At 37.6% G+C, this 21,948-nt stretch overlaps 1 protein-coding gene across 2 annotated transcripts in view; it reads right to left on the minus strand.

Annotated features, from left to right (window-relative positions):
• The window catches only part of ZC3H15 (zinc finger CCCH-type containing 15), a 52,689-nt gene extending 34,202 nt beyond the window's left edge, over positions 1-18,487 (minus strand). Inside the window, exons 1-9 of one of the 2 annotated variants that reach the window (XM_082397563.1) lie at positions 18,265-18,487; positions 9,837-9,938; positions 5,454-5,565; positions 4,645-4,797; positions 4,104-4,195; positions 2,735-2,917; positions 1,215-1,361; positions 948-1,049; positions 64-187 (exon numbers count right to left, since the gene is read on the minus strand). In XM_082397563.1, the coding sequence (XP_082253689.1) occupies positions 64-187; positions 948-1,049; positions 1,215-1,361; positions 2,735-2,917; positions 4,104-4,195; positions 4,645-4,797; positions 5,454-5,565; positions 9,837-9,938; positions 18,265-18,339 (1,090 nt within the window). In that variant the 5' untranslated portion in view covers positions 18,340-18,487. The remainder of the gene's footprint in view (positions 1-63; positions 188-947; positions 1,050-1,214; positions 1,362-2,734; positions 2,918-4,103; positions 4,196-4,644; positions 4,798-5,453; positions 5,566-9,836; positions 9,939-18,264) is intronic. The other variant, XM_082397564.1, reaches the window with a different exon arrangement.
• Positions 18,488-21,948: the final 3,461 nt, after the last annotated feature.

Below are 21,948 nucleotides of genomic sequence, written 5' to 3' on the forward strand. Positions count from 1 at the left end.
TGGCCTAACCCCCTTTAGACAGTTTCTGAATTCTTAGAATTACACAAAAGTCAGCATACTTACCATCCTTTTCTGAAGTATATGTGCTGAATCTTTCAAGACTGGCTACAGTAATACCTGTCTCATCTACATCTCTTGGGATGTACAGGCTTAAATCTATGTCATTTACGCTCACTGAATCATCAACCTTTAAAAACACATAGAAAAGAAAGTGTTACTAATAAGAATAGTTTTCATAAATTACTTGCCCTTTACCTGACATTTATCTTAATGAAATAAAATTATTAATAATGCCAAATGAAAACAAATGACTATTGCCAAAATTCACTTCTTTTTCTAAACTTCTTGAAAAAAGAATAGCAATGCCATACTTGAAGCTTCTTCCTCTGACATCATATTTTTACATATAGAGTATATTTCCATCTTTCAACTCAAAGGCAGAAGTCAGAATTTTATGATAACCATATGAAAAATGAAAAGCTATTTGCTAATACTAAGTCTCTGTATCACCAAATAATTCTGCTGCTGTCTCCTGCTCCCTTCTCTGTACTTTTTAGTGTCTGTCTCATGATTTTTTTTTTTTAGTATAAAATATTAAACAAAAACCTTTTTTCTTTTAGAGGGAAAATAAAACATATTTTACAGCTAATACACAGAAGCATTTAACTATATATTAGGCACTGCCCTAAGTTCTATAAAGAACTGTAAATAAACATAAACTTATAAACTCATTTAATTCTCACAAGTACTCTGTGATGTAGGGATTATCATTATGTCCGTATTACAGATGGGGGTGGAGGCCTAGCATGTAACTAATTTCCCAGGTTAGAGTCAGGATTTGAACCAAGGCCCCAAAGTTGGTACTCTTAACTATACTGCTCTACTGTCACTCTCTACTGTTTCTCTCAATCAACATGAGAAGATGAGGTGACAAAGCTTCCTCTTACCTCATCACCACCCGTTCCCTGTGTATAACGGGTATCATCTGCTTCCTCATCATCATCATCAACCAGTTCAGGACGAAATTCAAACACCTCACGACCACTGATCTATTCAAATACACACATGTATCAACTCAGGACAAAATTCAAACATTTCTTGGTCACTGATTTTAGACATACACATAATTAAATAAGGATAAAATCTTGCATAATACAGAAATTATAAAATGAAAGAAAGAATAGAGAATCTATTTGGGTGAGTTTGGGACATACCACTAATGCTTTCCCTGCTTTGAAGTCTGCTTTCCTTCTTTCCATATCTTGCTCAAGTTTATCAATCTTTTCTTGTCTTTTTCTTTTCTTCCATGCAAGAAAAGATTCTAGAGTGATTTTGGTAACATTTGGACCTAGGGCAGAACGCTGCAAAGATAAAAAAGTTAATTTTCTCCCCCTAAAGTCATCTATGATACTATGATCTAATAGTTTTCTCTTACTTCAATTAAGCCCTTGCTTATGACTGTTATGAAGACATTAAATTTAGAATAAACTGATTTATTTTCACTTTACATGGCAAGGAGCAAAATGCATGTCCAGAGATACAAACATTTCTAAACATTATAAAATATATTATCCTGAGCTAGATGTCTTTTCAAAATTGAAGATGAGTAAAACTTGTCATGAGAAATAGTTTTAAAATAAGTCAATTGCTGAAAACAATAAATATGAAAAGCACCATGACAATATCCAAGTTTCATTTGTGATCCTCAAGAGATGAGAAAAAAAACTAAGCAAAAGGCACCATCTGCTTTCCTCAGGGCCAATAATCAAATAATAAATATACAGAAAAATAATACTTGCTGAACATCTGCCAGGTATTCAATGTTAAGTACTTCATACACATATGCTAACACATCCATCTCCACAAATAAGCAAACAGAGGGTGATGGAAAATTTACCAAAGGTTATTAGCTAATATGTGGCAGAACTAGGATACAAATAGTAATCTCAAATATATCTGACTCCAAAGTCTACATTTTCTATCACAGTATATTGCCTATGTGAGACACCAAACAGTATGTCCTTTTAAGAAATGTATATAATCTCAACATTAGACATGTACACAACACATTTAGATTACCCAAGACAAGGCAAAATGGATACAGTTTGAAGCATACAACCCTAAATCTAGTATTTCCAATAATCTCAACATGCTTCATGTCAAGGCCAGGAGCCTTATCTGCTAACTCAGTAACCCTATCTGCTGGCTCAAAGAATAAAACTCTTGTGCTGAGCCAGAGATGAGCAGCTGAAGAGTCTCTGAGTCCAGGAATGATGATAAAACATATAGTTGAAAAACTGTAGTGGAGTTGTCTGCTTCCACACGTGTTAAAAACTACTAAATAATTAGTAAAATGGCAAAAAAATAAAGACACCAAAGAAAATATCTAAAACGTCAAGTTCAATCACTCTGAATACCGACTAAGCATTTTCACAAACTGATATACCAGTATATCAATCTTATGGAAACAGTTTATTTGATAAGCCAGCAGCTAGTACTTAAAAAATTATTTCATAATTCTAAAATTAATGTCATGCTTGGCTAATGATTATGGCTAGGCTTACATTTTAGACGTATAAGAATAATCAAATAAAAAGTAAGGCAGCTTCGAGAAAAATTCATAATATTTCTTTCCCTTTCATAACAACATGCTATTGCCCCCAAGTGGTAAATATTAGAATTTCACAATAAATACTGCTTTAGTGTTTTATGGTAGGAAAAAGATACTAGTTACCTCTCTTTCAATTAGATCTTCTAATGAAATTTCATCTTCTTTCTCTTCTTTCTTTTTATCTTTTTTCAAGACGAACCCAGGAGGAAGTGCATGACGATACATGCAAATATCACCCCCTCCAGGGCATACCCAAAACCAGCCATATTTGTTGTTTTCAATAGCTTCAAGGAAATGCTTGCACACCTATAGAGACAATATTATTCACAAGCAGTGGCTCAGTGTGGTCCATTTCCAAGGTAAATGCTTAGGTATATGGAACAAGTACACTCAATTCACATCTTTTTTAGGCTAACCACTTACGTACAGAGCACCTTGCGTGCAGAAATGTAAATATAAATTAATTAAAATACTTAATACAATGGTAAATTCCCTTTAGAGAGGATCTGTATAAAATTTCTATTTTTGACATTGCTCTAAACTGAATTATACAAAAAGGATTTGCTGCCATTTAGGCTTTGTAAATGTAATCCAAAAGTCTGGTTTTCAAATATGAGAAAATAAAAATGGTTACAAAAAAATAAAACCAATAACTTTGTTTTGATTTGATCTTTCCTAAAAACTAATCACATGCAGTAAAGATACTAACACTATTTGAATTATCTGAAATTATAGGCAATTTCTTACATCTAAGAAAGGAGCAAGGCACAGAAGAAACACAAAGGATAGTGACCCTTTAAAACATGAATGGGTGCAAGATGCAACTGTACTGAAGCCTTAGGTAACACGCTTTACAAACAAGAAGGAAAAATTAACTAATAAGCATCATTTTTTTCCTGAAAAAATACAACAGAAGTAAGTAAAAACAATATTTAGAATTTTTCTAACACGGCAAGGTTTTTCATGGTAACTATACTACAGAATAAATATGTGGATATGAATGTAGGGTCTGAGAAATAATAAGGCACCAATTTTTAAAAGTACATTTCCTAGAATACTAGAACCATTATCTAACAAAAATTCATTTTGCAATTCATATGCAACAATATTTTCACCCTTGTGATTTATTAATGTCTCCCTACCATTAAAAGAGAGTATGTTATGAATTAAGCGGGTTAATTTAATAGTTCTACCTCCATTCATTTTGCACAAAAAAATAAAGAAATCTACATGTTTGAGAAAGTAAAACCACCTCAGAAAACGGCATTTGAAGGACTTCAGCCACATGGTTTTCAAGTCACTTTTAAACAAGAAACAAATTTGTACAACTTACACCTGTAAATTCCAAAAACAAAGCTTGATTCACCTAATCTTTATGAAAAGAGGCAATAACTTAAAGAATAATCCAGTAGAAAACAGCAGCAAATACCTTGCCACTTAATTCTCCCTAATGATAAATACCACAGCAACTCAATTCAAGAAAAGGACATACTATTTGAGTTTTTGGTTTTTTCTTTTCCGCCTCACCGTGCTTCTTGTTCACTACTTCTTCCAGTTTTTTCTCATCCCAATTATCCATAGTATCTAAATAAAAAGAGATATGGAGACTAAATACTGTAATTTTATCTACTGTCCCCAAAACACATTGCATGTATCCTTACACAGGAAAGCTCTATTTTAAGACTCACGACCAAACACATTTCCTTTAAAACACCAAAGGTAGGAATAACACTGTTGTGAGATTATCCACTAAAATCTAAGTACTTTAGGCAAATGAGAAAGTAGTACTGGAAGAAAGGGTAAGAGACAAATACAAAATAAGCCACTGGTTTTTAAACATCTTCATTTACTTAATCAAAGGGCATAATATGGTAAATTCAGATTTTATGAAAAACAACAACAAACAACTATTCTTTGGGACAAACACAGTCCTACTAAGACTGAAACAGTCTTCAAGCTATTAAATATCTTAGTGACAAAAAACCAAAAGTAATATACATTTACTTTTAAGAGAATATCTTTAAAAAAAATACCTTTTTCAAGCTCTTCATCTCTTGCATCAATGTAAACACTTCGCTTTTCACATTTTCTCTCCAGAGTCAAGTCATGAGAGAACTTACACTTATCTCCTTTAGTACACTGTCCTTGCTTGAAGAATGCACATACCACAGATTTGGGATCTGCACCTATGTCAAATAGCATATGGTATTTGTACCATAATCTGCCAGATCACAAAGTAGAGCTTCTATCTGAGATATAATTACTTTTGGTTAACTTGTTATTTTCTATTACTGGTGTCAGAGGAAATGCCATATATAAGTGAACAGTAAGACATTTCTTCTAAGTTCTTTCTAAAGCATTTTATATCTATTTTTGTTTCCTTTATTCTTACCAAAAAGAAAGAGAGCAGGAGTGGGAAACCAAGCAAACACATAGGTTATTCTATCGTCACTTGTCTAGTTGGAGTCAATGAGGCAGGAGGCAAAAGAGAAATATAAATGCAGGTATACTGCCAACAGTTTGGGATTTATAGTTTTTACAACCATAGGTTTGCTTTGCCCACTACCAAAGACTGGATATTATAAATCAACTAGTAGACTGCCCCAAATCCTTAATTTTCCCTTAAGTGAGGGGCTAATGGCTGGACTTAACAGTTGTGCGACACAGCTATGCAGATGTATAAAGGAACCATAAGAAAGTCATTGACAAAGATAACTTTGACAAAGGGAGTATTATTTTCATAGCATACACAACTGGCTTATAATCTGAAGAAAACATATTAAGAGTGTTAAAATATGAATTACATTTGATAAAAATAACGTTTCTGAAATTTAAAGTTTACCTTTACTTATTTTTTGAGCAGCAACTACAGGTTTGAACAACTCATTTAGCTCTTGCAATTCTTTCTTCTTGTCATCTTTCTTCAACTTCTTTTCAGCTTCACTTTGTGCTACCTATAATATTCACAGGTATAAAATGTAAATTTGATTTCATATAATGAAATTGTTTTTACTATATAGTAATATACAATATCACTGACATAAAGACAACTGCATATTACATGTATATAGTTCTTACTTCTTAATATCAGTGTTACAATGGCCTTCCAGTATATATTAAATGGTGTGGTTAAACCATTAAATGAAATTGCTAAATTTTGTAGCAGCTGACTTTTATAAAAAAAACCTATAAATGGTACCATGCCAAGTTAAAAGCATATTCAAAAGCTTATAGCAATAGTATTTATTAAGCATATGCTACATGCCCAGCATTTTTAGCAAATGGTTCTCACCTGGGAATTTCTTCTGTGACAACAACCCAGAAACAAGTAGGTGCATTTTGAAGATTAGAGATACAAACATCCTGAAATGCACAGTCCCACACAATAAAGAATTGTACCAACCCAAATACCTATAAGTACCCTTGTGGAAAAACACTGGGCTAGGTCAATGGGGGAGATCAAACAAAACAAAACAAACATGACATATGACATAATTCCAGGCACACAATTTACATACCTAATATGATTAGAGGATTCATCCAAACATTTATATGTCAGGTCCTATGTTAGATGACAGGGAATACAAAGATGAAAAGACAAAGATGCTTATTTAAAGAAGCTCGGAATCTAGTGGGAAGACAGACATGTCAACAACTATAATATAATACATGGTGCTCTGGGAACAAAGAATGCCAATATGCCTAAGAAAATTAGACTGAGCTAATATTTTACGGATGAATTCTTTTGATGGGCAAGAAATGCAGAGAGTGCCAGTCAATGCAAAGATATGAAAAAGGTATGAGAGACATCAATGAGAAACTTGGACCGTATCAACAGGTGACAGGATAAGACTCAAGAGTTTAAAGTAAGCCAGTGATACAATCAGATTGTATTTTACAAAGATCACGACAACTTTGTGAAGCGTGGACTAGAAGGAGCCCAAGAATGAAGGCAACGAAAATGAGGAGGCTAATGAAACTGCTGTAAGCAAGAAAGCACAAGGGCTTTAATTTAAATAGGCATTAGTAGCAAGGATGGAGGAAAGGGGAAGGAGCGCTCTTAAGGAGGTAGAACTGTTAGGACTAAGTGACTGGACATGAAGTACAAGGGAGAGGGAGGAGTCTAGGATTATCACTTGCATGGTTAGTGCTGCTAAACAAGACAGGGAATATAGGAGGAACAGGTTTCTGGGCAGGAGGTGGGGATGAGCTCAGTTTTAGACATACTGACTATGAGATGCTTACAGGGCATCTACGTGGAGCTATTTAGAAGGCAGCTGGACATGATCTTGATTCCCGGAGAGAACGTCTGCTTTGAGGTAAAGATTTTAGAAATAGCTGCTTACAAATAAGTAAACTTTGGGTGTGTATGAGATTACACAAGGACAGCATAAAAAAGTGGTAAGAGCAGAGAACAGTTCCCTGAAGAATACCAATATTAAACAAGCCAACAGAACCTAAAAAGCCTGTTAAAGGAACAAAGAAACATCAAAGAAACAGAAATCCAGGACAAAGATGTACTAAAGGACAAGGAAATTTTAGGGAAAGATTGGCCAAATACCATAATAGGGTTAAAGGCATTCTAAATCCTGACTTTGACCATGTGGGTCGGATGTGTTTAAACAGAAAAACGGGAGAAGTTTTCTAAAAAGAAAAAATTTAAGTCACTTTATTTTTAATAAAAAGTATTCTTTGCTCATTAGGCCCAACTCAGACATTTGTGGGACCCCAAGCAAGAGTTCAGTGGATGCCTACAAATCATTTTTGTAAACGTTTATAAATTAGAAATCAAACTAATGTTAAATCAAGTATGGTTTGTACCCCTACTTGACAAACATACCTTGTGACCTGGAAGGACAGTTTCAAATTTAAAACGCTTAGGTTCCATGGAGTTCCACACTGGAGCATGGCAGTAAAGTGAGAGTCAACCCCTGGCTCCTCCTCTTCCCACCCTGAGTTTCATCCCACCACATTTGTGCAGGGGAAAGAAGGTGCAGAGCAGAACATGGAATGGATCAAGGCTCTGTCCACACTCCTAGCACATATCCTCCCTTTGACTACTTCAGGCATACTGGCAGTGTAGTATACCCTAAGATGGACTTGGGGTAACTGACCTTTGCAGGCCCTGAGCTGGTGTGGGGAGAGGTACATCTGGAGGAGACACAGAGTAGGGTCATCCTCGGCATCACAGGGTTTAGGGTGAGGCATCTCTTGCTTGGCTCCAACAGCGAGACTGCTGCTCATTTCCAATGTTAAGTATGGTGGTTAGATACCTCAAGTTCACAGATAAAAGGTCAGGTACCCAAGAAATTATCAAAAATATATTACTAAATGTACTATCAAGCCTAACAACCACAACACATTTTATGGCTTTCTCAGGTCTATAAAATTTGAATACCAGTCAACATACTTCCCACTAGAAGAGAAAACAGGGGGAGGGGGAACATGTTTGAAATGAATTCTTATATTATGCCAGATGATTTACATTATCTTCTCTTTTAGTTAAACCATAGAAACCCTACAAGGGTAAATGCCCTTACACTATACTACAAATTAAAGACCAGTGTCACTAAATAATTTAAGATCATGTAACAAATAAGATAGGGGGATGCATACTCAAGTTGATCTGATTCCAAGGCCTGAGCATGCATTTTTATGAAACCAAGCTATTAAGTCAGCAATGTGGAAGATCAAGCTTTTGGCTTTAGAGTCAAACTGTGTAAGAGAAAAAAAAGTGTTGGAGGCACTAATTTGTAGACAGCATCAGTGATAGAGGTTAACCATCTCACAAATATATATTCTGGTATTTTCAGATGGAAAAAAAAAATGTTTCCAAAAGTTGAGGAAAAGGAGATAGGGTGGTGAAAAAAGTACTTTTTAAAATAAAGGTCCATGTCTATAAAATCCTAAACTCAATAAAGTGAAAGATCTACATAAAATGAAGAATTGAGAATACAGAGATTTGAAGAAAATGGAGCTAAATTTTTTTGAATGATAAAATGGTAAAACTGATAAATGATTAAATAATTTCAAAATTCATATGGAAAAATAAACGCCTAAGAACAGCCAGGAAAAACAGAAAAGGAGTAACATCTTGGAGGGGAAGGACTTGCCTTAATAGCTAACAGAATATGTTACTAGGCCACTATAATCAAAATCAATGTGATACTGGTTTAGGGAAAGACAATAAACAGAAAAGAAAAGAGAATCCAGAAATAGATCTGAACATATATGAGACTTTAACATATGTCAATATGGGTATTTCAATTCAGTGAGATGAACGATGCTGGTATAAGTGGCTATTCATTTGAAAAGAAATAAACTTAGTATCATACAAAATAAATTTATATGATAAAATTACAGACTGTACAAATAAAATAATTAGAAAAAATTGAGGAAAAACACACATAATCTCATGGCGGGGAGACCTTTTAACCATATAAAAGAAAAACTAGACATATCTGACAATACAAAAACTAAAAACTGTTGTACAACAAAATGTAACAAAAACATCACAAATTATCTATAATGTAGACAGAAGGTGTCTCTCATAAATTGACAATAAAAAGACAAATAACCAAAAAAGCAAAGGATCTGAATAGACAAGTCAGAGAAGTACAAACCAAAATAGCCAACAAGCTTATGAAAAGGTACTCAAACTCACTAGGAGTAAGGGAAAGAAAGTAAAAATGAGGTATCACTTTATACATAATCAGATTGGAAAACATTAAAAAGAGCTTTAGTACCTATAACTCACGTACTGCAAATGAAAATCTGAAGTATTACAATCTCTATGGAGAATGATAGGCAAATTTATTAAAAATTAGAAATCCATTTCCCTTTATTTAGAAATGTGTCACCAGACAATTTATGCTACAGAAATAAAAGCACAAATGCATGTAAAAACACATGTATAAGGATATTTCTTGTACAACTGTTTTTAATGTCAGAAAGCTGGAAACAAAATGATTACTTATAGTGAAATGGATGGATACTGTACATCCGCATCACAGAACAGTATGCAGCCATTAGAATAAATTAGAACTATATCAAAATGGTTTGGAGGAATATCTAAAAGGTATTGCTGAGTAACAAAGGCAAGATGCAGGAAAGTTTATAGAGTAGGATTCCATTTTGAAACACAATTACAATATCAAACATTTTTATCTGCAACGATGCTGTACTACATCCGTATGAAGAAAATGAAGAAATTTAAGTTATTTACCTGACGTGGATTTTGTTGACCAAATTTAACTTGATGAGTGACAGCCTTGATAAACTTCTGTTGCTTTGCTCCTTTCTTATTCTTTAGACCAAAAGTTTTGTCCTAAATGAGAAAAATTATTGAGATATTTTAGCAATTTATATTAATTTCTTATCTTTTTTCAGTCATGTCTAAAAATCATTCTTTCATTTACGTATTAGTAAGAAAATTATTCTTTCTTTATGCTATACACAGACATGCAAAACACTACAACAACAAGTCTAGGCAACATATGACCTCAAAACATCACCCAGGATTCTTTAGGATTCAATACATACTTATAACTATCATCAATAAACTTGTTAGCCTATAATGCTTTTTCTCAGTTGTGTTTTTAGAATATCAGTATTACAGGATGTGCAGAGTTGTTACACTAGGATAATTAGTTCAACAGTCAAATAAGTTTAGGAAAATGCTTATTTAACAGGGTTTTTAATTCTCAAGCACAAGATATGTGAGAGCCTTTACTAGAGGGGATACAGTAGGCAGCAATCCCAAATCTTATTTTACCTCAGAAAGCATTTTTCTCAGAGTATCCTGAGGGATTATGCACTACTGAACACATTTTACGGAATACTGCGTAAGAAGATACATTAAGTTCTGGATTGGTTTTTTGGGGTAATAGAGCTATCCTCTCAAAACAATTAAATTTATAGAAATCAAACTACTAAAGTATATACATTACTAGCTGTTGCTAAAAAGGAAATATTAAAATTGAAGTATTCCTAACTAAAAAGCAACAATCTAAATTTGGAATATTATTAAATAGTAATTTGGGCAAGTTATTAATACAATAGCAGCTATCAGTTATGGAATGCTCATTATGTGCAAGGCACTAACGGTGGTCTTTGACTACTTATTCATATTTAGTAAGTATACAGCATAAAAACATTTAGAAAGCACTGCACAACTGTGTGTGTGTTTGGGGGCTACAGTGGGTTGAATAGGGTCCCCCCCTCAAATTCATGTCTACCCCGACCTCAGAATGTGACTTTATTTGGAAATAGGTCTTTGTAGCTGTAATAAATTAAGATGAAGTCACACTGGATTACAGTGGGCCCTAAATCCAATGACTGGTATCTCTATAAGAAGAGGAAAGGACACACACATAGAGAGAGAAGGCAGTGTGAAGAAAGAGGCAGAGAGATTAGAGTGATACAACTTCCAGCCAAGGAATGCCAAGGACTGCCAGAAGCCACCAGAAACCAGGAAAAGGTAAGAAAAGATTCTTCCCTAGAGTCTTCAGAGGGAGCACTGCCCTGCCTGCACCTGATTTCAGATTTCTAGCCTCCACATCTGTGAAAGAATAAATTTCTGTTGTTTCAAGTCACCTGGTTTGTGGTAATTTGTTATGGCAGCCCTAAGAAACTAACACAAGAAGCTAGACTGAGTGAGCTTCACTCTAAGGTAAATGGGTGAAAAGGCTGTCAGGAAACCACCAAACACTGGTATCTGAAGTCTTTTTTCCTGTCTTTTCTGTTTCTCTGGAGAAGAATCTTCTAGCTAGGAGAGGAACAACCCTGGCTAAAGGACTGGAGAAGAGAGCAGGTGGGAGAAGGTGTCTCTTAGTTTACTACACAGACTCCTTAGTGGCCCTTTTCAGGCTCACATTTTAACCATGCTTCCCACATCCTTTGTGTCCAGTTACAGAAGCAAAGAGGCCTCCTGATTTATCCCCTCCACCTCCCTTTCTTACAAGGGGAATAGATAAGAGCTATCAGCTACTTCTATACTTTTAACACCCAGTTTTCAGTCACTCGCCTTCTGCATTACCTAGTACCTCCCACTGTTGAGCTTTTTGCAGACTTCTGCAGAGCAAACCCACTTGCTTCTCAATCACGCACTCTTAGGTGGGCACTCAGGCCCAACTGCTCTGCTTTACTAAGCCAGTTAACCAACTCATCCATCCACTATCAATCTTCGTATGCTGAGGTTCAAAAGTGCAACACCATCTACATATGTCTCATCAGAGAACAGCGTATCTGGGGTTCAACTCATGCCCCACATGTAACTACAGAGGAGAAGCAAACTGTGAATAAACAAGGCCAAACAGCAAGGTAGATACTGATATATGAAGACTTAGGAAAGAAAAAAGTCCTCTAAGGGGATGTGGCCAGCTAGAGAAGAAAGTACTCATGACAACAGCTTCTGGTAGAGGTATATAAGCTCCAGATTCCAGGAGAAGAACAGTTTTTCAGGTTTAATTACACTGCTTTAGCACATACTTAACCAGTCTAAAGAGAATGAATGAGTTGTGTCTTGGAAGTCTCTAATTAGGTTAGAACTTGGAAATAGTTATTTTTTTCCAGAGATAAGGGACACTTATTTACCTAGTATTCACTAAACATAAACTCCTGAATATATACTTTATTGAATCCTCTTAACAACCATATGATATACTATTATCTCATTCTGTAAATGTGGATACTGAAACTCAGAAATGTTCAACAATTCTTTTGAAGTAACATTGCTAATAAGGGGCAGGCTGTACAATGTAATGATTTAAGAGTATAAGCTCTGGAGTCAGACTGGCCAAGTTCTAATCCCAAACAGAACTCGGCAAATTACCTTCTTTGTCAGTTTTCTTATTTGTAAAGTGGGTCTCACTCTAACCTCTTAGGATTACTACAAAGAGGTGGAACACAGTGATTAACATCAAGGACTCTGGAGCCAGAATCCTGACTCTGCCACTTGCCGGCCTAATAACCTTGGGCAAGTTATTTAACCTGTTTCTGTTTCCTCAACTGCAAAAAGGTACTTATCTCAGTGAGAGAATTAAAGGAGCTGTGTAAATTTATCACTTGTAGATGGCTTGTTTCTTTTCCTTCCTTTCCCCAAAACACTGAGAACTGTGTCTGGCCCAGGTATATTTGACTCCAAGCAAAGTCCTTGTTCTTTCCACCATGAAAAACTACTTCCCAGAGAAACTAGTTAGGTTATTGGGTCGGTTGGTACACAAAGTTTTCTGAATATTACACTGTGGACCTGGGATACTAACAGTACCTCTTGAAAATAGGATAGTTTGAAATTCGGAATACTTCCAAAAGGCTTCCTTTCCCTTTTTCTTGAGTTCAGGACAGACCTTACCTAAAGATTAACCTGGATTTAGCGTCGGGGGATATGAGATGGGAAGACTGGAGGTTATACTCAACCACAAATCATGGTTAAAATAAACCTAGGGAAACAGTGGTCCTCATTAGATTAATAAGGTCCCAAAGGTTAAGTGATAAGGAAGAAACAGTGTGTGTTTCAGACTTGGGAAATTAAATACAAAGGGGTTTAGAGAACAGGCAGTAATTCTAAGAAAAGGACGACTCCCAGAGGTTCCAAAAGCCTTAACACTCAGTGAACTCCAGACTTCACTTAAAACTGACACTTTCTCCCCCTTCCACTTCCACTTCTTCCAAGCAAGAAGTCATCCTGCTTCTTTTACAGGACAGCCTCCACTCCTTAAATAAGATGTCTGAATAAAGGAAGGGGGCAGGAGTGCAGGTCAATAATGAATAGTACTCCAAGATAACTGGAGTCCTCCTTTTGGGACACTAGTATAAACAAAGGCCAGCACTGTTTTACCTCATTAGTTTCTTCCCCAAATGCACTCCAGTATATTTTTGTTGTCTATCCATGCAATGGATATTCTGCAGCTGGTTAATACAGCTTCAAGTAATCAACAGTTGACCTTAGCTGAAGTTTTTCACTGGCAACGAGAATCATTTCTTTCTCCATCCTTTACATACCTGGATCCTATCCCTATAGGTCTCCATTACTACTTCCTTGCTGCTACAAGGCCTTAGCTGGACATCCTTTATTTGCTTGCCCTAAACTCAGATTATCCCCCCCTTTCCATTAACAAACCTTCCATTTCCCAAAGCTGACTTCAGTTTATTAAATTTTATCCAAAGAAAGCAAATAGTGCATGCCATTTGAGACAACAGTGTGAATGTTTAACAGAACCATAACCCTTTTTGATATACTCATTTCAGAAAGAAAATACTTATAAATGCAAATGAATTCATGAAATCTTGGGGAGTTTAAATAGAGAAAGTAAAAAAATGAAGGCACCATAAGGAAATTATTTCAAGTGATAGAAAGTAAGCACTGCATAAACAGTACAGTTCAGTCTATTTCCCCTAACTAGTTCTTTTTATATTAATAAATTAACAACTGCCATTAATTGAACATATACCATATGTGAGGTACTTTACATGTCATCTCATTTAACCCACTGTTCTGTAATATAAGAATTAGCTCCATTTTGCTAATGAGAAACTGCGGTTCAGATAGGTCATGTAACGTGTCTAAAACTACAGAATTTGAAATATATATATATATTTATTTATTCATTCATTTATTTATTTATGGCTGTGTTGGGTCTTTGTTGCCGCGCACGGACTTTCTCTAGTTGTGGCGAGCAGGGGCTACTCTTTGGTGCGATGCGCAGGTTTCTCACTGCGGTGGCTTCTCTTGTTGCAGAGCACGGGCTCTAGGCACGCGGGCTTCAGTAGTTGTGGCACGCAGGCTCAGCAGTTGTGGCTCGTGGGCTCTAAAGCACAGGCTCAGTAGTTGTGGCGCACGGGCTTAGTTACTCCGTGGCATGTGGGATCTTCCCAGATGAGGGCTCGAACCCATGTCCCCTGCACTGGCAGGCAGATTCTTAACCACTGCCACACCAGGGAAGCCTCCGAAATTTGAAATTTTAATGTGAAATATGGGATTCAAATGCAGGTCTATCTCGCCCCAAGCCAGTGCTTCTTTCATTAAATTACGCTGTCTCTCACGCCTCTTTTTACTTCCTTTACTTAGAGTTCTCAAAAGCTACGTGTTGCTGTTGTTCTTCTATAGTGAGTGCCTATGGTGGTGGCAGTGGAAGCAACAGAGGTACAGAAGATGGGACAGGCAAGTAGTGCAACCACTTATTTTAAAATCTCTTCAAAAGTACTGCTTAAAAAGCTTATGTTCTACTTAACTGTCAATTTTTGGTGAACTTAGAATTTCGGGTCATAGTCCTATAAAAACCTTCCAAAATTAACCAGACTCTTAAATAAGTATTGGCCTTTTACAGGTCAAAATATAGACTATTTTGAAAAAGAAATATTTTTTTCCACAAATATTATGGTCATAGAGATAAACAACCAGTAAGAACCAGGTTCCAACTACGTTCATTATAAGTCTGTTGCAGAATATATTTTACATCACTAAAAACAGAACTACCATATGACCCAGCAATTCCACTCCTGGGTATATATCCAAACCCCCCCCAAACACTAATTTGAAAAGATGCATGCACCCCAATGTTCATAGCAGCGTTGTTTACAATTGCCAAGATATGGAAGCAATCTAAGTGTCCATCAACAGATGAATGGATAAGGAAGATATGGTACATACACACACACACACACACACACACACACACACACACACACACAAAATGGAATACTACTCAGCCATAAAAAGAATGAAATTTTGCCATCTGCAGCAACATGGGTGGACTTGGAGGGCATTATACTAAGTTAAATGAGTCAGATGGAGAAAGACAAACACTGTATGATATCACTTATATGTGGACTATAAAAAACACAACAAACTAGTGAATATAACACAAAACAAACTACTAGATACCAGTGGAGGGGGGGAGCAGACAGGTGGAGAAGTGGGAGGTACAAACTATTGGGTGTATATAGGCTCAAGGATGTACTGTACAACACGGGGAATACAGTCAATATTTTGTAATTACTATAAATGGAAAGTAACCTTTAGAAGTTGTATATAAAGCTTAAATTAAAAAACATGTAGAATTCTTAAAAATATATATTTTACTTCATCTTAATTTTTAAAGGCTTTGGTAATAAAAATCCTTTCTAGTATTCAAAATTGTGCAAATTATACAAAAATTGATAAAGTGCTGTTCTGGATGAAATCTGATTGAGGAGCTGGGAGCTAAGCCTGCTGTAACTCTCCTCAACCCCTTGCAAGAGCCACTGTGACATGCTAGGGCTTTAGGTAAGTTTAAAAAAAAAAAAAAAAGTCACTTATGATATTTAACAAAATAGAATATACTGTTTCCTAACCATGATGAATAACACAATATTCTCTATAAATCTAGTTTCACAAAAAATGATATAACTTAACCTACAATTTACAATATTGTCGTTCCTCTCTGGTGGTAGCAAAGATCTATGCAACACACTACCATTTAAAAACAAAAAACAGGGCTTCCCTGGTGGCGCAGTGGTTGGGAGTCTGCCTGCCAGTGCAGGGGACACGGGTTCGAGCCCTGATCTGGGAGGATCCCACATGCCGCGGAGCAACTGGGCCCGTGAGCCACAGCTACTGAGCCTGCGCGTCTGGAGCCTGTGCTCCGCAACAAGAGAGGCCGCGATAGTGAGAGGCCCGCGCACCGCGATGAAGAGTGGCCCCCACTTGCCGCAACTGAAGGCCCTCGCACAGCAACGAAGACCCAACACAGCCAAAAATAAATAAATTAATTAATTAATTAAAAACAAAAAACAAAAAAACCCCCACTCATCATATATGTTAAATGTGAGGGAAAAATGCTTAATTTCACCATTCTGTTAGAATACTTTTGGCTAAAGAATACAGCTATTTTGCAATTTTCTTTGGTGAAGTCTTCATTAACGAAACTAAAGTCCTCTTTACCTTAAAAATAACCTTGTAACAAGATTAATGAATCCATAATATAACTACCATTTTTAGTTGATGGGATACTATAAGTAACTTTCATTTACAATTCCTTAAAACAAAAATAAATATTTATTTAAAAATAGAAACACTCATATATAGTTAAAACTTGATAATGTGTAAAGTATACTTACATTGTCATGTAACATTTAATTTCATGTCTATACGGGAGTTTTACTTGGCATCATGGTCTAACATGTTAATACAACCTCAGTAAAGGAAGTTAACAGGTAAAATGTCATCCCTAAAATGCTCCTGGTTTATTTACACAGCACCGAATGCCATCAGATCTCCATCCCCAGAGATCTACCTAAGTGCCAGGAGTCCAGATTGTTCAAAAAGGTATAGCAGACACAGGTGTGAAGGTGACAAACATTCTGTTTTCAAATCTCTGGTTATGCTACTCATGACAGTTCTAAATAGCACAAACTGGCAATAAGAATACAGGTTCTGCTTCAGTGTTGGAACTTGGCCAAGGCTACTAGAATTCTAAATAAGCATGTTAGTTAAATTCAACCAGCAGACTAAAAATTTTGTGAAATTTGACAAAGTTCTGATTAGATTTATACAATGAAACTCTGGAGGCTTTCAATGCTATTTTTCAAGGCTATAAATACTAAATATTAAAAATAATAATCATTTATAAATAAACATCTCATTTCAAAACACGCAACACGCATTTTGGTCGTGTTCTAATAAAAAGTTAACTATTCCACAAAAGGCTCTCCATTAATTATTCAGATATACCTTATGCAGGAAAAACGGTCATGGTTTTTCCAATTACTTCTAACGTACACGAGGAACTGTTTAATTATGAGAAGGATTAATAACAGGAATTGAGGGAAGAAATATCTTGTTGGGGACTACACTGTACGTTTATGGAATCTCAAATACGGTTCACTCTCTTAAGGAAACTCATTGATACAGTCGTTGGACTACAAACATAAAATATTTGAGAACGTCAACAGCGTTCCTCTCCCATTAAAGGGCAACAGGCTCAGTGCACTAAATGAATATGGATAATATATAACAAATCCAGATACGGCACTGTACACAGCTAGTGACATGAGACCTAATCTCTCTTAAAACGTCATTGGATTTAATGTAACTCAGAATCTATGTGACAAGCGCCATGTACAAGACGGTGGGCTACGACATGAAAGAAACCTCCTCTCTTTATGTAACTTGAAACAGTTTAGAGATGGATCGAGAAGGCCACGAAGAAGTAATCTGTTGCCTTGAAAGAAGTAACCACTATTCCTAAGTGACGGGTAAAGAAACAAGGAACACAAAGGCTCGTAATGAGTCGGCCTCCCAGAAAGAGTCTGGTCCGGGGCAGTTCAGCGTAGTTTTTAAAACACAAGCCTAAAAACATCTTCAATTTCGGTGACTAGCGAAGGACACAACCTTGTGTGGGCACTGGGGTGGGGGTCGTTTCGCACGCGACCCGGTGAAGGCTGCCGTGTGGGCGGAGAAGCAAAGGCTGGGTACGGGGGCGCCAGCGGCGTCACTACAGCGATGAGAGGCAGTGAGCGTCATCAGGGCGCTGGAGAAGGGGCTGTGGGCACACAGAACCAAAGGAAGGGGCACGTGGCCCCGGAAGACGCGAACAGGAGCCGGGGAGCGTGGAACCGGGAGACTGCTTTCCTGAGGACTCGCGGCGTGAGTGGGGGAGGGGGTGGGTACTCACTTCGATAATCTTTTCCTTCTTTTTCTGCTCCGCCTTTTTGCTGCCCCCGGCCTGAGCCTGTTTCTTGGGGGGCATTGCGGAGATAGGTGGCACCGGCCAGACTTAAGCGTAGCTGGACTCCCTCAGGGACTCTGGCCCCGCGATAGGAGGAGGAAGACACGCGCAGCCGTCGCCGCCGCACCACACGGAAAGCTAGTCGCTCACTCGCCGCCGAAACGCGGCCTTTGCGACAGTTCGGTGCTGCGGAGCATTGTGGGTAGCGAGGAGCGCGGAAGCGGAGGTGCGCGTGCGCTTCTGCAGCGGCCGGCCAGGATGGGGCGGGGACGGGACGTGGGAAAATGACCAGGCGTCACACGTGATGTCGCTTACGCGCCTAGCGTTTTCTTGGTTGCGGCAGGCCTCATAGTGGTTGGGGCGGGCGGGTTGGAGCCCACTGCGCTTGAGTTCTCCCTGCGCATTCTGTTCCGCTGAGGATGTGCTACTCATGCTCATCTTCGCCTCGGGTGGAGGCTTTTTCTGCCTGCTGGATTAGTGGTCGCCTGTAGCATCCCCAGCCTGGGTGATCACCGAGCAGCCGCAGCAACTCGGGGATGCTTGGAGGTTAAGGGTACCCAGTTACCTTCTTGTGCCCAGGTGGGGCAGGGCCGGCCGGCCGGCGAGTGCAGCGTGCTTCAGGTTACTGTGAAGGTTTACGAAGAAATGGAAACTTTCTACATAAGATAATGCCAAAGAATCCCGTGTGTGTGTGAGATGTATTTTACTTCATCTGGGATCCTATCCCTGGTTGATGGGTGGACTCCCCTGTCTTTTACTTATTTATTTACTTTCTTGTTTATCTTTTATTATTTTTTGTAGTTGTTCTTGTCAGAAGACGGAAGGACCCCACCTGCTTCTCTATTCAGTATTATAATCTTTCTGATTCTTTGAGAATCTTCTCCTTTAAGACTTCCCGTGGGGGTGGAATGTATTTGCCTTGTTTCTCTTTTTAGTGCTCCCAACGATAGCATTGGGACCTTTGATTTTTGAAGAATTTTATCGGTAATCATTCTTATAAAACTGATGAATTGTAAGTAACAAATATGGGGGCATTATAAAGAATCTAGAAACTAAATTATAGTAGTGGCCCCAGGTTCATAGGTCTTAACTCCCTTCTACCTCCGACCATTACTTTTGTTTCTGCCCCGCAGTTGTGATCCAGGCAGAGAAAAAAGATCCTGCCTTGCCTTAAGTGGAAAATATACATTTTAAAATATAGTACCTCCTCTGATAGCCCTCGTCCCTCATAGTCATTTATTCATAGATTAGAAATAAGTCTAACTCATTGAATTCACTGTTTTCTGAAATAATTGCTTGTTTGTGGTATCCAGTAGCAAATGAAAGTAGGATTAGGAATTCAGTACTTTTACTCCTTTATAATTCAAACTAAACTTCCACAAAACAAAGTTTAAAGGTGTAGTCCAGGGGTTACAAATTCAAATGCCCCAGAAAGCAGGGATATAAACATGGGTGTCAAGATGAATGAAATGCACTAGGGCAGCAGTCCCCAGCCCTTTTGGCACCAGGGACCGGTTTCGTGGAAGACAATTTTTCCACGGACTGGGGTGGGGTGGTGGGGTAGGCGGATGGTTCAGGCGGTAATGCGAGCAATGTAGAGGGATGGGGAACAGCAGATGAAGCTTCACGTGCTTGCCCGCCGCTCACCTCCTGCTGTGCGCCCCGGTTCCTCACAGGCCGCCGGTCCGAGGCCTCGGGTTTGGGGACCCCTGCACTAAGGAATAGTGGACCAACGTTAAACCTGAGGTAAATGTCCACCATAAAAGAGCTCAAAAAATAAAAAAGTTAAAAAAAATGTTGGTCTTGGCTGATTGATTTGGTAGACAGGCTGTGGATTTATTGCCTTGGATGTAATCTGTTCCCTTAACTTTACGTCTTTAGAAGACATCAGAATATATTACTTGGACCTGAGTCTCTAGGCGGTAGGAGATTTGGTACTGAAGAAGAAATTATTTTTTTGCTACCCAGCAGCCAAAGGTGCTTCCTGACTATAGTTAACAATATGATAATATAGTATTATGAATCAATTATACTTCAATTTTTAAAAAGATGCATAATAAATTTTAGAATAATTAGTAAAAAACTCAATACTGTGTTGTATACTTGAAAGTTGTTGAGAGTAGATCTTAAAAGTTTGCTCACACATGCATACACACACACACACACACACACACAGTAACTTAGGTGATGGGTGTGTTAACTAACTTGATTGTGGTAATAGTTTCACAACATATACATATGTCAAATCACCATGTTGTACACCTTAAGCTTACACAATATTATGTGTTATAATTATATCTCAATAAATCTGGGGCGGGGGGAAGAGAAAAGAATAGAGATCCAAGAACTTAAACAAACAAAACCAAAGGTCCTTCCTATGTGTGTGTGCGTGTGTGTGTGTGTGTGTGTGTGTGTGTGTGTGAGAGAGAGAGAGAGAGAGAGAGAGAGAGGGATTACCCATTATGTTAAAATTCCCACTTTAGAAACTAAAGGGGCAAGTTCCTCCCTTTCCCTTATCCCACAGAACCAGATTCTAGCTACATAATTTAGGGTTGGGCAGGCAGATTCTTCCTGCCACCTCCCCCCACCCCCATGCCTAGGTTTTTTATCTCAAAGGAATGAGACAAGACTCAGGAAGAGTTCTGGAGTCTTTCAGGGCATTAGAAGAATACACTTTATTACAAATCCAGGTGGTAGTCAGTGGCAGTATCTGCTTTACACTTTAATTACATTCTTTGCTATTATCTCTTGCTCTTCAGGTTTTCCCAGCCTGATTCTCCAGGCTTCTCAAGATTCTGGATATCCTAAGTTTACCAGATTCCTTAGATTCTGTGGGCAACATTTCCAATATATATATATATTACTTAAATTGGGCTTGATTTTAGTTGTTTGCACCTAAAGACTCTGTTACAGGATGATTTGTGCCTCCCCCAACCCTTCCAAATTCATATGTTGAAGCACTGATCTCTAGTGCCTCAGAATGTGACTGTGTTTGCAGATAAGGCCTTTAAAGAGGTGATTAAGTTAAAATGAGCCTTTTAGGTTGGGCTCTAATAGTGATACAATCTAACTGGTGTCCTTATAAGAGGAATTTTCACACAGAAACATTAGGTATGCATGTGCACAAAGGAAATACCACATGAAGACACAGCAAGAAAGTAGCCATCTGCAAGCCAAGGTGAGAGGCCTCAGAAGAAACCAAATCAGCTGACATTTTGATCTTGGACTTCTAGCCTACAAAACCATAAGAATATAAACTTCTGTTGTTTAAGCCACCAAGTCTGTGATATCTTGTTATCACAGCATACTAATACACTAACTGATAAAGGACCAAACTATGCTGTGGGTGTTGTTACTGTGAGCAGAGGCAAGACTACTAGTTTATGTAAATAAATTCTTGTCATTAAGACAAGACTAATTTGACTGGCCATGTAAGTTGCTGATTTATTTTATGGATTGAGGCAGTACATATTAGAAAGTAATTTTGATTTAAATATTGAGGGCTTCAAAATGCTTCTGACACGTCGGTAGTTTTCTTAAGACATTTTTTCCTCTCCAAAATAATAAACTATTACAAAAGATTTGCCATTGTTTCAGTAGCGCATGTAAAATCTCTTTTAACTTGTCAGT

The sequence above is a fragment of the Balaenoptera borealis genome, assembly GCF_965194805.1.
Source record: "Balaenoptera borealis genome assembly, chromosome: 6".
Taxonomy (NCBI): Eukaryota; Metazoa; Chordata; class Mammalia; order Artiodactyla; family Balaenopteridae; genus Balaenoptera; species Balaenoptera borealis.